The 14,788-nt window shown below is 40.5% G+C and overlaps 1 protein-coding gene across 4 annotated transcripts in view; it reads right to left on the bottom strand.

Annotated features, from left to right (window-relative positions):
- Positions 1 to 2,479: 2,479 nt before the first annotated feature.
- The window catches only part of robo4 (roundabout, axon guidance receptor, homolog 4 (Drosophila)), a 32,847-nt gene continuing 20,538 nt past the window's right edge, over positions 2,480 to 14,788 (bottom strand). For 3 of the 4 annotated variants that reach the window (XM_085798709.1, XM_085798711.1, XM_085798712.1), the window contains exons 14-19: positions 14,417 to 14,743; positions 13,633 to 13,737; positions 13,366 to 13,513; positions 9,903 to 10,121; positions 8,309 to 8,658; positions 2,480 to 3,492 (exon numbers count right to left, since the gene is read on the bottom strand). In XM_085798709.1, the coding sequence (XP_085654835.1) occupies positions 3,308 to 3,492; positions 8,309 to 8,658; positions 9,903 to 10,121; positions 13,366 to 13,513; positions 13,633 to 13,737; positions 14,417 to 14,743 (1,334 nt within the window). In that variant the 3' untranslated portion in view covers positions 2,480 to 3,307. Of the gene's footprint in view, positions 3,493 to 8,308; positions 8,662 to 9,902; positions 10,122 to 13,365; positions 13,514 to 13,632; positions 13,738 to 14,416; positions 14,744 to 14,788 lie in introns of all 4 variants that reach the window. The other variant, XM_085798710.1, reaches the window with a different exon arrangement.

The raw sequence follows: 14,788 nt of genomic DNA, 5'->3' as shown, positions 1-14,788 counted from the left end.
CGTCAGTGAGTGTGTGCTGCTCAGTGGAGCTGGAGGCTTCATGTAGAGACATATGGCCTTTAGTGACAGAGACAGATGAAGGATAATCCCTTTGACAGTCCAGTACACACACACACACACACACACATGCACACGCACACATACACACGCACACATACACACACACAAAGTATATCAATCTATTCATCCACACACACATGCACAAGCACATGCACTGAGTAAATGGCATGGTGTTTGACAACATGAATGTGACTGAATGGATGAGGTGATGAATGGATGACAATATATTATTTTATTTATTTTCTGCATCTACTTTTTTCCCCCTCACTACTGAGCCCAGTACGTGAGTGAACTGAATTCTGTTGTATCTACTGCGCAATGACAATAAATATCTATTCTATTCTATTCTATTCTCTTTAGTATGTACTGTATCTATCTATCCATCCATCTATCTGTCTGCCTGTCTATCCATCCATCCACCCACACACACACACACACACAGACTATGTATGTATCTATGTATCTGTGTATGCATATATGTATGTATCTATCCATCCATCCATCCCCCATCCCTACATCTTTTCTTCAGCTGTGTGGTTATTATGTGCTGGTCTTAGGTTTTGATTGCTGCACACATGCATTGGACTCTGGCTGGACTCTGGCCGCTCCTGCACAGCCTGTAAATGAAACAGACAGCAAAGCACTTCTTAGCTGGAACATTCCCCGTCTCATTTGACCCGAGTAACCCAAATACAAGACATGGATTACTGTAAAGAGGAGAGAGAGCGCAGTGCTTTGCAGCTGCATGACAAACACTCATCCTCAACACAAAGTCATTGTGGAAATCATGTTAGATTTACTGTAAGAGCATCTGCCGGGCTTGCACAGCTTTCCCTCCCTAATACTCTATAATGTTGAGCCAAATGTGTGTTAATGCTTTGTATGTGGTGGAAACAACATTACATGAAGTCTGTGGTTTCCCTTAAGGGGAGCTACTACAGGTGAATAGGGTAAAATCACAATGAAACTTCCTATGTTTGTCACTTACATTAAGAATATGTTTTGTATTACAAGTTTTGTCAAATTTTATGTTTAAATATGTAAATGAGGCAATATCTGATTAACTATGTGCTAATTTGCATACATTTCCAGAACTGAAATCTGAACAATGGATAAAGCCCCTTTCAAAATCCTTATTTTATTTTGTTGATGTATTAGAGTCAGAAGTTTTTACAGAGGGGATTTTGGATATCTTTTTATCACTCTGTAAATGAGAAAATACTGTCACCAGCAGAAAAAAAATCCAATTTCACCATGTTTTCAGGGATAAAATGTTGTATAAATCAGGCTTTGAATGATATATCAACAATCCCCTCTCTAAAAACCTTCAGAATATAGAAAGGGATCAAACTGGAAGGTTTGGTCTCTGTAAGTGCTGCTGAAGTGGAGATTTCAGGCTCAGAGTCTGAGGAAAAACTCATTTTGAGAAAACGACCTTTAAAGACTTGTACTGTAAAATTCCATAGATTGTTAATATAAATCATACTTTTATGATTGATTTCTGATACAGAGGAGATGACCATTTTTGGAACCTACATAATTGTTTAGTTGAGAGAGCTTTACAATGATACCTGACATGACAGTCAGACAACAGTAGCATGTTGACTCTTGGCAAATTTAGGAGAAATCTACTGATGATAAAAGACAAAATGAAGTAAAATAACCACCTTAATGTGGACATGGATACATGTTAAGGAAGAAAAATAGCCCAAAATCTCAAAATTGATCAGTGCATGGAAAAACAGTGTTTTTGCCTGTAGTGTCTCAGAAATATAAGTTATATACAGAGTTTAAAAAATGACACTACACATCCTGTTTTTTGTGAGAAACAAAACATAGATAAAGGTTTAATTATTCTCTCCACTGGGTTTGTAATTAGCAGGCATTATCAGGTAGTGCAGCATTGTTGGCCTTGGTTAGTCAAGCTAAACAGATGAGGTCTAAACATCACCTTCATGCTCTACATGGCCATTAAGAACAGCAGGGGTCAATTAAAACCCAGCCCACAGGACACAGAGAGGCAGTGTGTGTAATTTAAAGATACTCCACTTCCTCCACTCCACAGCTCAGTGAGAAACTCCACCCACATCCATCCTGCAGGCTGGATGTTTACTTACATCAGCTTGGGGGGGGGTGTGACGGTGTCTCCAATATCACAAGACAGCATATGGAGGCTTTTAACACATTCCACACACAACAAGGTCCTCGCAACAAGTACAAATTTAATTTCAACCAATACAAAGATTTTATTCTTAACTATAAAACACAACTGAATTCTAATGTGTACAAAAAAAACAAAACAAAATGCAAATTCTTACCAAATATAAAACTTTGATGCTTCTACCATTAGTGAATTTATAAAAAAAAATCAGCAGATATAAATAGACTAAGCTATGTATACAGCACTTTCACACAAAACACTTCCTGTATTCTCACTAAGATTCAAGTTATTTAAAGATATAGCCCTAAGTTAGTTCAAATACATGTCAACAAAATAATGCTTTCTATCACAGCTACTCAGAACGACAGTGTGCTTTGTTGCAAACGATGTGTAACAAGGCAATAATAATCTCATAAAAGAATTCCCAGACTGTCAATTAAATCACCAGAAGGAAAAAAAAAAGAAAGAAAGTGGTAAATCATCTGGAATGAGTTCTTAAAAAAAACTCTTAAAACATCTGTTGAATAATATGCTGCATATTTACATGTGAGCAGTAAATCAGTCTGTACAAAAAGAGAAAAGCCCACTGTGCTACAGTGTATTTGGTAGGACTAATCAAATCCTAGAAGAAGACAGGGAACATGCGCTGGGAGCTTTTTCTGCTGTCTAATGACTGTGCTCTGGCTGCATCCCGTCTTTGTGTCTTTCTGGCCTTTTCAAATCACACTGGGTGAAAGCATCCTGAGGGAACTATCTCATTATCCACTTCTCTAATGAGGGAGAGAGAGAGAGAGAGAGAGAGAAAAAAAAAAAACTTGAGCAACTCAATGGAAGTTATTTGAAGGATGCAAAACAGTATAACGGGACTGCCCTGAGGTAAACTGGTGAAAGGGTTTCAGACAAGTAACAGCGGTCATGCAGGGGTGACCCACACATCAAGAAGTTCTATTTCACTTCCAGATAATTATCTGTTCCTGTGTGGAGAAATCACTTCACATCTGAAATACTGGTTTGAAGCAGATTCACGCTGCTCTGGTCCTGCCGTGAGGTCGTGTTCTCGTCGTGGCCGAGCAGAGTTCGGGTCCTTTATGTGTTAAAGGGTCTGCTGCTCCTGCCGGGGTAGTGGGCTCTGTACTGAGCCTCCATCTCCTCCACCCAGGCCATGCTCCAGTCCCACGCCGGAACAGGCTCCGCCTCCCCGAACGAGTCACCTTCGGCACGATACGACGACGGATACATGGCGCTGAGGGGGGACGCCGGCGGAGAGAAGTCTAAACACAGAGGAGGAAGACATGTTGACATGCTTTTCAATACATCCAGTTAGGGGAATTATATTAAAACAGAACTCCCTCCTTTCTTCTCCCCCCTCGGAGAAGGTAACAGACTAAGTAAACATTTCAAGACCCTCCGTGGAACACCTTTCACGCTGATTCTCTGGGGGGGAAAAGCAAATTTAGGAGCTTCTTTGAAGCAGATGTCTGTCACTGAAAATAAGACTCTTCTCGTACATCCCAGGCACCAAAACAAACAGTGCCATCTTACATCAGCCTCTCTGGATTTTGGAGTTACTGGTACATTTCAAAAGAGCTGAGCAGACGTAGCTGAAGGGGCCCGAGCTGCAGAGGCCCTGCTGATTAATGTGGCAGCGCATGACGCACTGTGGCGCAGTCTGAAGCAAGCAGAACCCTGACTCTTCAAACCAGGGTCTGCCTTAACTAAAGTCTGGTTTGGCTTGGTTTATTAAGATCTCCATTAGCTTTTGCAAGGCAGCAGCTATTCTTCCTGGGGTCTTTTCATATTCATAAGTGACAATACAAACCATCTGCAAACGACACATAATAATACATAGAAAACAAAAATACATACAGAAGACACTGAATACATAAAAAAACAAAGAAACACAAAAGACACACAAGTCATCTTCTGTCTTGGTGAATGTGAAGCTGGTTGTTGTTTTTAAATCATTCTCACAGCTTTTAATGTCGTTCTCAAAACACTTCCTGCATTTCCTCATGCAAACTAGCTTTGGTTTTAACGTCCACTGTATTAATGTACTGTGTACTGTATTAAAAAGATCATTATCAGTGTTACATACAGTGGCATGCAAAAGTTTGGGCACCCGTAGTCAAACTTTCTGTTAATGCGAACAGTTCAGTAAGTGGAAGATGGAATGATCTTCAAAAGGCATAAAGTTAAACACTCTTTTGCAATATTGTAATCAATATCAGTGTATTATTTTAGTTTTCTACAGTTTTAGAATGAAAAAGTGGAAACCCAGGAGACTGGAGCTCTCAGATAAGTTTGACCAAGACAAGATATTTACTATTTACATGCTGTGATAGTTTCCAAATGGGGGGGCTACTAGGTACTAACTATGCAGGGGGGACAGACCTTTTCCTTTTCTGCCATTTTGGAAATGTAAAAGATGAAATATATAGCTTAAAATGTAAAGGGAGTGTGTCATCTCTAACTTTTCATCATCACTTCATTTTTCTCTTGCTTGTTCACATTAACAGAAATTTTGATGAGGGGTGACCAAACTTTTGCATGCCACTGTAGATGCAACAAAAAGAAACACTGGATTTGCATCAGATGCCAAACTGATGGTTTATTCGTGGATTAAATCTAAATCGCTTTTTTCCTTTTTTCCTCCATACAAAGATACATGTCCATACAAAGTCTAAATGGTCTCAAACACTGCCGCAATGTTGAAACAGAATATAGTTATTAATAACTGTTGTAACTCTCGTAAAGTTTGTGTCTGAACATTTTCACCTTATATGTCCTACAGTTCTTTACAGTCAGTCAGATTTAGGTGTCAGAGACTCGAGTCGCTGGTGAAGAGGTTTAATTCAAACTGTTTTTTGTATATTTCAATACACGAGAACAAGGCTTTGATTTTTCTAAGGAGTTTTGAGGCTTTGGCACAGGTGAGTCAGAGTTAGGAAGAGAGTGTGTTGAGAGCTGCACACCATGAATTGCTGAGTGAGTGAAAACCAGCAGAGGCAGACAACAACCCAACGTGAGAGTTTGGCAAATAGAGAAGTGCTGAATGGAGCCTGTCGGGGGGAGAGCACAGTGACTGATGGAGCGATAAAGGGGGAAGAATGACTCATCTGCAGGTTTGATTTACTGAGACGCTCTAAGTAACTGCCTGCTTTCACCTTAGATATGAGACTGTTGGTCTAATATAAGTCTAATATAAGTCTATCTGTCTTTATTTCTTAAAGCAACAGACAGACGCACTGCAGTTCATGAATAATGATGGAAAGCCTACTCAGACATGTATGTGTGCACACTCTTATGTGAACACACACAGATGTTAAAGAGGAGGACGTGACCTTTAAACCTGTGATAACCTGTTTCCATAAGAATCTTGAACAGGACGACAACACATCACTGACTTGTGTTGTGTGCTTCATGGTTTTCCTGTATCAGATCAGTCCTTCTACAGGACTGGGTGCCGCCAGTGGGACGGTTCTTAGACAAACGCTGCCATCTAGTGGAGGGATGTTATAAACACAACTGGACAGCAGCATCCTAAAAAAACACTGTCCTACAGCAGTGGCTATACGTAGGTGTGGTTTTAAATATCAATGACTTTTACAGATTATGCTCACTGTCACACACACAATAGTTCACTACATGTTTACAATCAGGAGGGCAAACTGCTTAAAATATGTAATAACTGAGATGCTGAAGACATATGAGGTAGAAAATACTATATTAATGAACTGATTGCATACTCAACTAATTGATTAATAATACACAATTGGTGATACGAGTTACAAGAGTTGAACTGTTTTAAGGTGTCAAACAGGTTTCCAACCGCTAACTGGATGTAGAACAAAAGCCACACTGAATTAACTAACATATACAGTATGTGTGTGTGTGTTTGTATGTGTATCCAAAGTCTAATATAGAGGTGCATCTGAATAAAGTAGAATATGATGGAGGTCAGCAGTGGAGCTACTGAACCAGACTGAGAGACCATTTAGGCTCAGGAAACCTTTGCAGTGTTTCGAGTTCATCAGCTGATTAAAGTGTGACATCATTAGGTTACAATAGTGAACTTTGATAATGAACTGAATTTAGGGTTTCATTAAATGTAAGCCATAATAATTACAATTAAAAGAAATAAAGACAAGGAACATTTCAGTCTGTGTATAATGAATCTATACATATGAGTTTCACTATTTGAGTTGAACTACTGAAATAAATGAATATTCTAATCTATTGAGCTGCACCTGTATCTTACCTGTATCATCTCTGTTGCCTCAGAGCTGCATTCTTTTCAAAAACAGCTTGTTCCTTCATCACCACTGCACTACTTTGTCTTAAGCACTACACCATTCTGCAAACCAAAGATATTGGCCAGTGCACTAATGTAGTGTATTAATCCACCACTGATATAGCCTCCAACAATGTTCCCCCTCCTACTGTTGGGCTGGGGATTACCAAGGCTTAAATAAACTATATGTTTCTGAACTGTTTGTACAGGTTTACATCTTCAGCAGGAAATAAAGAGCTTTAGGGATGAGGGCCACAGACAGACTACAGACGTGTGAGTCGGGCTGTTGATCGTAGATTTGCTGACAGTCACAGAAACACACAATACTGTCTGGCTGCTCCTTTCAAATATGAATTCTCCAAACTGGGTATTTACTTTGAACTGAGAGTGTCTTTCATCCAGGTCTACGTATGTCCTCCAGGGAAACTCTGTCACTGTTTGACTCTTCTTACATCATGTGCTGTCTGCAATTACTGTAAGTCCTCCCTCTCCTAGCATTTCTTCTCTTCTCTCTTATTACGCAAATTGTGTCTGTATATGTTTATAACAAGTGCCACCTGTGCTTGTCTGTCTTGAATAAGAGTCCACTCTCATGTTCAGGCTTTAGCTCTTTGTCTATTTCCTAGTCCCTGTCAAGAGTCAATAAACAGAGGGTGTCATATTGACTATTAATCCCTCTGTCAGAAATTCACATTTTTGAGAACAGGCTATGTTGCAAAACATAAAAAATATAAGAAATGACAAACAAATATGATTAAAATTATATGAAGATCAGTCACAGATTTCAGATAACTGGACTTTGACCATGAGCTTGTTTCAGTGTTGTTTTAGGGCACTGTGTGTCTGAAAATAAGTGACATGTATCTTCTGATAATTAAAGAAATTGATATAATGAATGACATTTTCACCGAAATATGAAAACTCATGGCATTGAAGTTCATAGCTAACACATGATTAGCTGTTTAACCACAACACAACAACAACAAAAACCTCTGCGGAAATTGTGTCTTCCTTGGGTGATACGACTGGGAGTAGTTCAGGATCATCAAGCGATGAGGTGAAGATTGTTATTATTACGATATGTCATAGGTTATCAGTGAGAAGTTAGGTAGGTAGGTTAGTTAGGTGTTTCATTCCTAATTATAGAGTCATTTCAGATTCCGAAACCAGTATCGGAAATGACTCCAATACTGTCGAAAATGCTGTCATCGGTATCGGCAAGTACCTATTAGCACCGTTAAGCTGTTAGCGCCGCTAGCTCCGTTACCGCTGTTAGGTCTGTTCAGTTAGGTCTGTTAGCTCTGTTAGCACCATTAGGTCTGTTAGCTCTGTTAGCTCCGTAAGCGGCTACAGTCGAACTGGAGTGGTCTGTTTATTAAACGAAATGAGCAGCGCTCACCAAGTTTGTCCCCTTTCGGCTACCGTATTCAAAGATGGCGATGCAACATGGCAGCTTTGGTTGGGTGCACCACCACACATGTATTTGTAAACATTTCATTCTAAGTTACGAGACAGCTTTCACTTTGTATGCGATTGTGATTAGACTTTGGTAAATATGTATTTATTAAAAACAAGATTTGATTTTTGCTAATAAAAAGGCAAATAAATTACACACTGTACCTTTAACTAAAAATAAAATTGAGATGTTTTAAATAAGTGTTAAAGCAAAGACCGATTAGCATTCAAATTTAAATTTATATCATTCAGACATGAATCAGATCACAAAACATTACTATTCTATTAGATTGTACTCAGATGTATTCTCTGGTCTCAGGTCAGATTCCTCCTGTTCTTACCTGACAGAGAAGCTGCGGTCATAGACTCGGCTGCCACAGCCAGCAGGCGGGCAAAGTTGGCGCTGTCGTTGGTGTAACAGCTGTCCACGGAGCTGATGAGGCTGGTGCGGGCGCTGGCCATGTTGCCGTCGGTGACCGAGCTCCAGGTGTTCCACAGCGAGCTGTCCCATTCGCTGTAGCAGGAGGAGGGCGTGCTCTGCAGGTGGCCGCGGCGCAGGCCGATCAACGGACCCTCCAGCTCGTCGGCGGCGAGGTCGTCCTCCGGGTGGGTGGAGCGCAGCGGACCGCAGATGTGGCCCAGGGTGGGGGAGAAGGGCAGGGACAGGGAGGGACGCTGCTCAGGAAGGACACTGCTGACACAGAGCGATGGCAGGGTCAGGTTACTACATGTGTATCAACTACACTGACTGGGAAAGAACAAATGATGATGATGTACACTCCTCAAAAAAAGTTCAGAAACGTTTTTTTCAGTCACTCATTTTTACCCTTTAAAGCAGACATATTATGGAAATACCACTTTTTGAAGGCTCTTTAACATAAATTTGGGTGTTTGTCTTGCCTTCCGGCCCCCAAAATGTGAGAATTGACATTAAAATGGGTAATTTTCAGACTCCTTAGGTTGAAATCCATGTGGTTTTTCGAGCTGTTCCCTCAGTTGTCATTTAATGATGTCATTAGTTTTCAAATTTGCACAATACCAACTCTACCTGTGAGTACTGGTAGAGCGGGTGGGGCGGGGAAAGCAGTGGTTCATTTGCATTTAAAGGGACAGGCACTGAAACCAGCCGTTGTGAACAGGGCTGTTTTGAGAGGATGGAAAGAGCTGTGATGTTTGATCCTTGGGGGATTTTGACCAAAGCATGGCACAGACACCTGGGAACTATTTAATTTTAGGGAAAAGGGGGATAATATGTCTCTTTTGATAATACCAACTGGTGTTGTATTTTATATCACTGGAAAGCCTGATTAGTCACCTGTACAATGAGGTACAACTGGTAAGGATCGTGCATCCGTGGAATGTGCAACACAGCTTAACATGTGGGTAACACCCCCAAAAAATGTGCCAAATGATTAAAGGCAATCTCAATGCAGTGAGATATCGAAATGAGTTTCTGAGTCAGTGTGATCCCATATCTCCAGGTCTCCTGGTTGAGGAATGGGATGCCATCCCACAACTAAATGTGAGCAGGCTGGTGACCAGCATGAGGGGGAGGAGCCAGGCTGCTGTGGATGTGTATGAATTTTCCTGTTGTTTCTTTTCCTTATTACTGTGTAATCATCCAATCCACCAAGCAACGCAATAAAATGAAAAAAAATATATACAGTATATTATTAATAGAATGTGTGAATACCAACAGGACAATAGTGCAGGGGATTTTGGCACATTTTGGGCGCTACCCATTTAGCTGTTTTGCTCAATCCACGAATACATGATCCTTACAAGTACCTCATTGTAAAGATGACTAATCAGACTTTCCAACAATATACAATACACTGCCAGTTGGCATTATTAATGATTGCCTGAAAAAATGTTTTGGAACTTTTTTTTTAGATCAATATTGACATTTCAACACCACTCTGCACCAGAATGTACCTGCATCTCTCCGGTTTGTCGCTGAGCTCCAGGTACTGGGTAGCCTCCTCTGCAGTCAGAGTGCCGTCATGGTCTTCATCCAGCGACATGGTGTAGGATGCAGTGGGCACGTGGCTGTAGGTGTGGGTGGTGGGTCCGTGTTGGCCGCGGTGTCCTGACGCAACAGACACCGACTGCAGAGAGCCCATGTCCACTGTGAGCTTGGTGGACCGACTGGAGCTAAGAGAAGAGAGGGTTACATGTGTAGGAAGGTTTGTTTTTTTTATCATAAACCTCCCTCAATGAATGATGCACATCAGAGACATCAGAGACTACTGATATGTAAAAAAAAAAAAAAAAAAGGCAAAAGTCTGTCTAATATGAAGCTTTTTCAAGCTTACCATATGAGAATTGTCAGAAACAGCAAAAATATCCAGTAACAATTCCTTGGCTGGGAGCAGTGGGTTTGTTTTGCTATTTAAATTCTAAAGGAGTCACATTAATGTCAAAATGTCAGATGATGTAATAAAGTCTCTGCTCTAGTGCTCCTGCCTCTTTAACATGTCTATTGACTACATTTATATTTTCTATCTTCAATCCAGACACAAGCATTAATGCAAAATCAACACAGTGGTTGTGCTCAGTGACCTGGAATGCTGTTGTTGATGCAGCGTTTGCCAGGTAAGCAGCGGTTTTTATTACCTCTGCATCGAGCCAGAGTTTCTGTTTCCTCTGTTTCCACCTTTATGATGATGATGATAAGCTAATTCAATACTCAATATTGTATGACATGTAGCTACGTCTATCTTCTCATCTGATAACTTTGATATGTCATGGTCATGATTAGGGAGCTCTGACATTTGTTTTAATAACTGATCAACATCAAAAAGATGGAAAAGCAATGTAGGACTGTGAGATTACAGTGTGAATCTATCTAGTCTGATCTGTTCTCATTCTTTACATCAACATTTTCAGTGTCTGCCATCAGATTCCCACTAGCTAAAACTAACAGACATAAACAATCCATTTGAAGTATTTAACAAATTGAGTGCTTTTTATTATGTATTTATGCTATTGTTGCATTTAGAGTGAGAAAAATAGTTGTAAGAGCTGCAGGTCGCTGCATCTGTGCGCGCCGCCATCTTGAGTTTCAGTATGTCAGAATGTCTTGTGTATGTGTGGGATATTATTGTAATATGCACCCAATGCACTTCTGCTGAGCTCCTCTGGACATGTAATATGCACTTTTTGCACTTTCTATGATAGTTCTGCGTCAGTGTTAAGCTGCTCTAAACAATATCTTGTAGTTATTTATAACTGTGTTATTATGACAATGACAAATAAAGTAAAGTGAAGTGAAGTATTGTTGCATTTCTGTGGTATGTTAAATGTTTGATGTGTGTATGCTGTATGTTTTTGGCTCCCACTGCTGCACTGCTAATTGCCCCACTGGGGACAAATAAAGTGAACTTGAATAAACTTGAACTTGAGGCTGAGGTAGAGTCACAGTTTCCTCAAATGACGGTGCTGCCTGTTGTATCTCAGAGACGGCTCTGCTGTGAACAGCTCAATGTCAACAACAAGTTTATCTGCTCATCCATGAAGGCTGCAGATGTGTGTGTGTGGTGTGTAGGAAGATGCAAAACCTCTTTCAGTGGCTCCTTTAATGTTCACTACACCATCATCAAGTCGCTGCCACTAGTCATTTTCTAAAGTAAATGGACTGCACTGACATAGTCATAATAACCACTCACAACACTTTTATAATACACTCCACATTTACCCACTCAGTGTTTCTACCTAAACACACACACATACACTGATGGAGGTATCACAATCTCGCCTGAGGACACGTCTCCTGTGTAATGAGGATGTCGCCCGTCTGTGCACACAGTCGCTCATGTGTTTTGCTCTCAATTAACTGTAGACAACTGGCTGCTCTGGAGTCTGCAGGACGCATCAGCCCCATTTCCACTACAGGAACTACGGGGTCATTTTACAGGGCTGGGGTTGTTAGCGTAGGTCTTCATAGGAACAGGAACTGCCCCCAAAGGGACCTTCTCCCAGAACCTTTACAGGTCCTCAACGAGTCTGCCTTTGGGTTGGTACTCTGAATCCCTAAAAACTCGAAGTGGATCAATTGTTTGTCATTTAGTCAATTATTTATTGCTCATATTTTGTGTTGTAAAATTTTGTGAAAGATTTCAAATCTTTTGATTTATGAAAATTTGTATCCTTTTTCCACTTATTTCTCTAAAAATGATTAGCTGTTGCATCACTGTCAATTGTAATGGACTGAGCGCTCCTGTGTACGACTCCTCCCACAATACACCTATATAATTATGCAATTATTCCTAGGGAGGTTGTGGGCTATGAATATCAGGAATTTCGACAATATGCTTGATTTCTGTGGCCACTGTTTGTTTGTTTTTCTTTGTTTGTAATGTGTTCAATTTGTATGTTTATGGAAAAACCATAATAAAAACATTATTCAAAAAAAAAAAAGAAAACTTGAAGCAGGATGTGATAATAAAAAATAAAAATAAAGCACCAAACTAACTATCATTCATTTCTAAAAACCAAGCAGAAGAGTAGAAAGCTATTGACAATGATTATGTCGTCTCAACAGTCCGGTGGGTCTTATACTGGTCCTACTGTACTCTGCAGTGGAGACACAGCTGCTTAGACGGCCGAGAGGGAGGACGCTCCTCTAAAGGTCTCGCCTCCTAAATTTCACCAGGAGGTGAAGGACTGATGTCTCAGCAGAGAACAAAAACATACTAACATGTTTCACCATCATCATCCATGAACCTCAAAAAGACTGCACTGCATAAATTGCACAAAGACTTTTATTTATTTCTATATTTTTATATGTATCCATATTTTATAGTATTTATTCTTGAGTTTGTATTTAATCACATTTTTATTTCTTACATTTCCCCCACGCTGCCGCTATTCCTTCCTGCCTGCCTTTATATTCCTCTACAGGGGTCAATAAAGGTTAATCTTATCTTACTTCACCGTATGCTGTGGCAAGGTTGAGGTTTTATGTATTCACATAGTGATTCACAACTCTAACAAAACTATTCTATACAGATTTAAAATGAATATATTAAAGTAGTTGAGCAGACCTAAATGAATAGCTCTGCTTCAGTCGGCCTTCCTCTCAATAGCTGTCATGTACTCGAGCTACACTCAGCTGTAGGGAAGGGAACTGAATAGAAAGTGCAGTGTGAATCTGTGGGAAGATATATAGTACTCTATAGATGAGTAGCTTGTAGGGATGTAGTGCACATGCAGGCCTCATCTCTTTGAAAACAGTGTCTGTGAACATACACCTGAACTTGGCCCTCACCATAGAAGTCAATTCAGTATAGATTCATCTGATGAGTCCTGGTGCCTGTGTGCTGCAGTCTTCTATCACACTGCTTCTCGGTTAGTAGTAGTTGTGTAGCAGCAGCTGCAGCATCTCTGTTTGTCTTACCCCTCATCTGACGTCAGGCTGTGTGTGTCCATGGTGTTGTCCACAGGCATCGGTGGAGGCGGGGGCAGCATGTCCACTAGGTGCACCGACGCAGAGTAATGCAGCAGGCGAGGGCAGCCGGCCACTTGACCACAGTCTGGATGTCCACCTAGAAAAAAATACACAAAGTAAATCATACTTACTAATTACAGGAACCAAGCTGTTACAATATAGATTTTAAAGATGTTGTAGCTCAACAGTAAACAGCATTGCTGAGACATACTGTACCATATTGGCCTGATGGTACGCGACTGAGTCTCTGTTTGTAGACACTGGATGGACAAGCCTGGTTTCTGGTTGACAGTATGGGCACACTGTTCACTGCATGCAACTCTGAGAGAGAATGAATTGGGTGATTTTGTTTAAATGGTGTGGATCCAAGCACCATCACATTTTCAGTGATTCTTTCAATACGTTTCTGTTGCTTTATATTGTCCTGTTACAGCTTGTTTGCTTTTTTAGTTTTTTTGGTTTGTTTTTTGTTTTCTGTCCTCCATTATGTTTGTGATGTTTATGGGTTGTATGTTACTGCCACCTGATTATTTGTGTCATTTTTCTTAAAATGAAAAAGAAAGAAAAGAAAAAAGTAAAAAAAAGAATAAGAAAGAAAGAAGAGAAAAGAAAGATCCCCACTAGTAAAAAAAAAAGAAAAGAAACAAAAATCAATGATTTACACCTGCTGTTATTTTGTTACTGTCTCTTGTATGGTTGTCTAATAACTGTTTTTACATTTAGTATCTCTGTCCTTTACATAACTTGTTGTATGTCACTGTACGTCAAATTAACTGTCATTTTGTGGTATGCCATTGCGTTATGTTGGCCTATTGTCTCTATTCTTCTTTTTCTTTGTGTCACTGTTGTTGTATGTGCTTTTATTGTCTATATTTTATTGTTAATATACTCCCCCTCTCCCTTGCCCCCTATTTCACCTCCTACCAGGCCATTGTCTTAATAAGAATGTATTCTTAATTCTTGCCTGGTTAAATAAAGGTTTACTACTACACCTATTTACCTTGTTTGTGGTGTTTTTTTTCCCAAGATTCCCTCAGTACACCCATCCTGGGCTGGGGGCGTATGGCCTGTTTCCACGGCAGCATCTCGCGGCTCCCGAAGGGCGAGGACTTGGCGACAGGTTGAGAGAAGATCTGGATGGTCTCAGCTCCTTGCTGCTGAGGTGGACCGTGAGGCATTTTAGGGCGACGCTGAGGGCTGTTGAAGGTCTTGAGGCCGTTTCCCATCAGGTCCATGTAAAAGGTACCGTAGACACCGCAGCTGTCGGTCACTATGGGGACGGCTGAGTCCTGGCAGGTGGCGTCCTTCTGGGATGAGACTGGGAGGCCTGATGAAACACAGAGGAGGGAGTGCAGTCAACATCTCATATCAG

Source organism: Trachurus japonicus, chromosome 14, assembly GCF_045865225.1.
Source record: "Trachurus japonicus isolate A0001 chromosome 14, Traja_1.0".
In the NCBI taxonomy this organism is placed as follows: Eukaryota; Metazoa; Chordata; class Actinopteri; order Carangiformes; family Carangidae; genus Trachurus; species Trachurus japonicus.
This window is presented reverse-complemented; position numbering and strand designations above follow the sequence as displayed.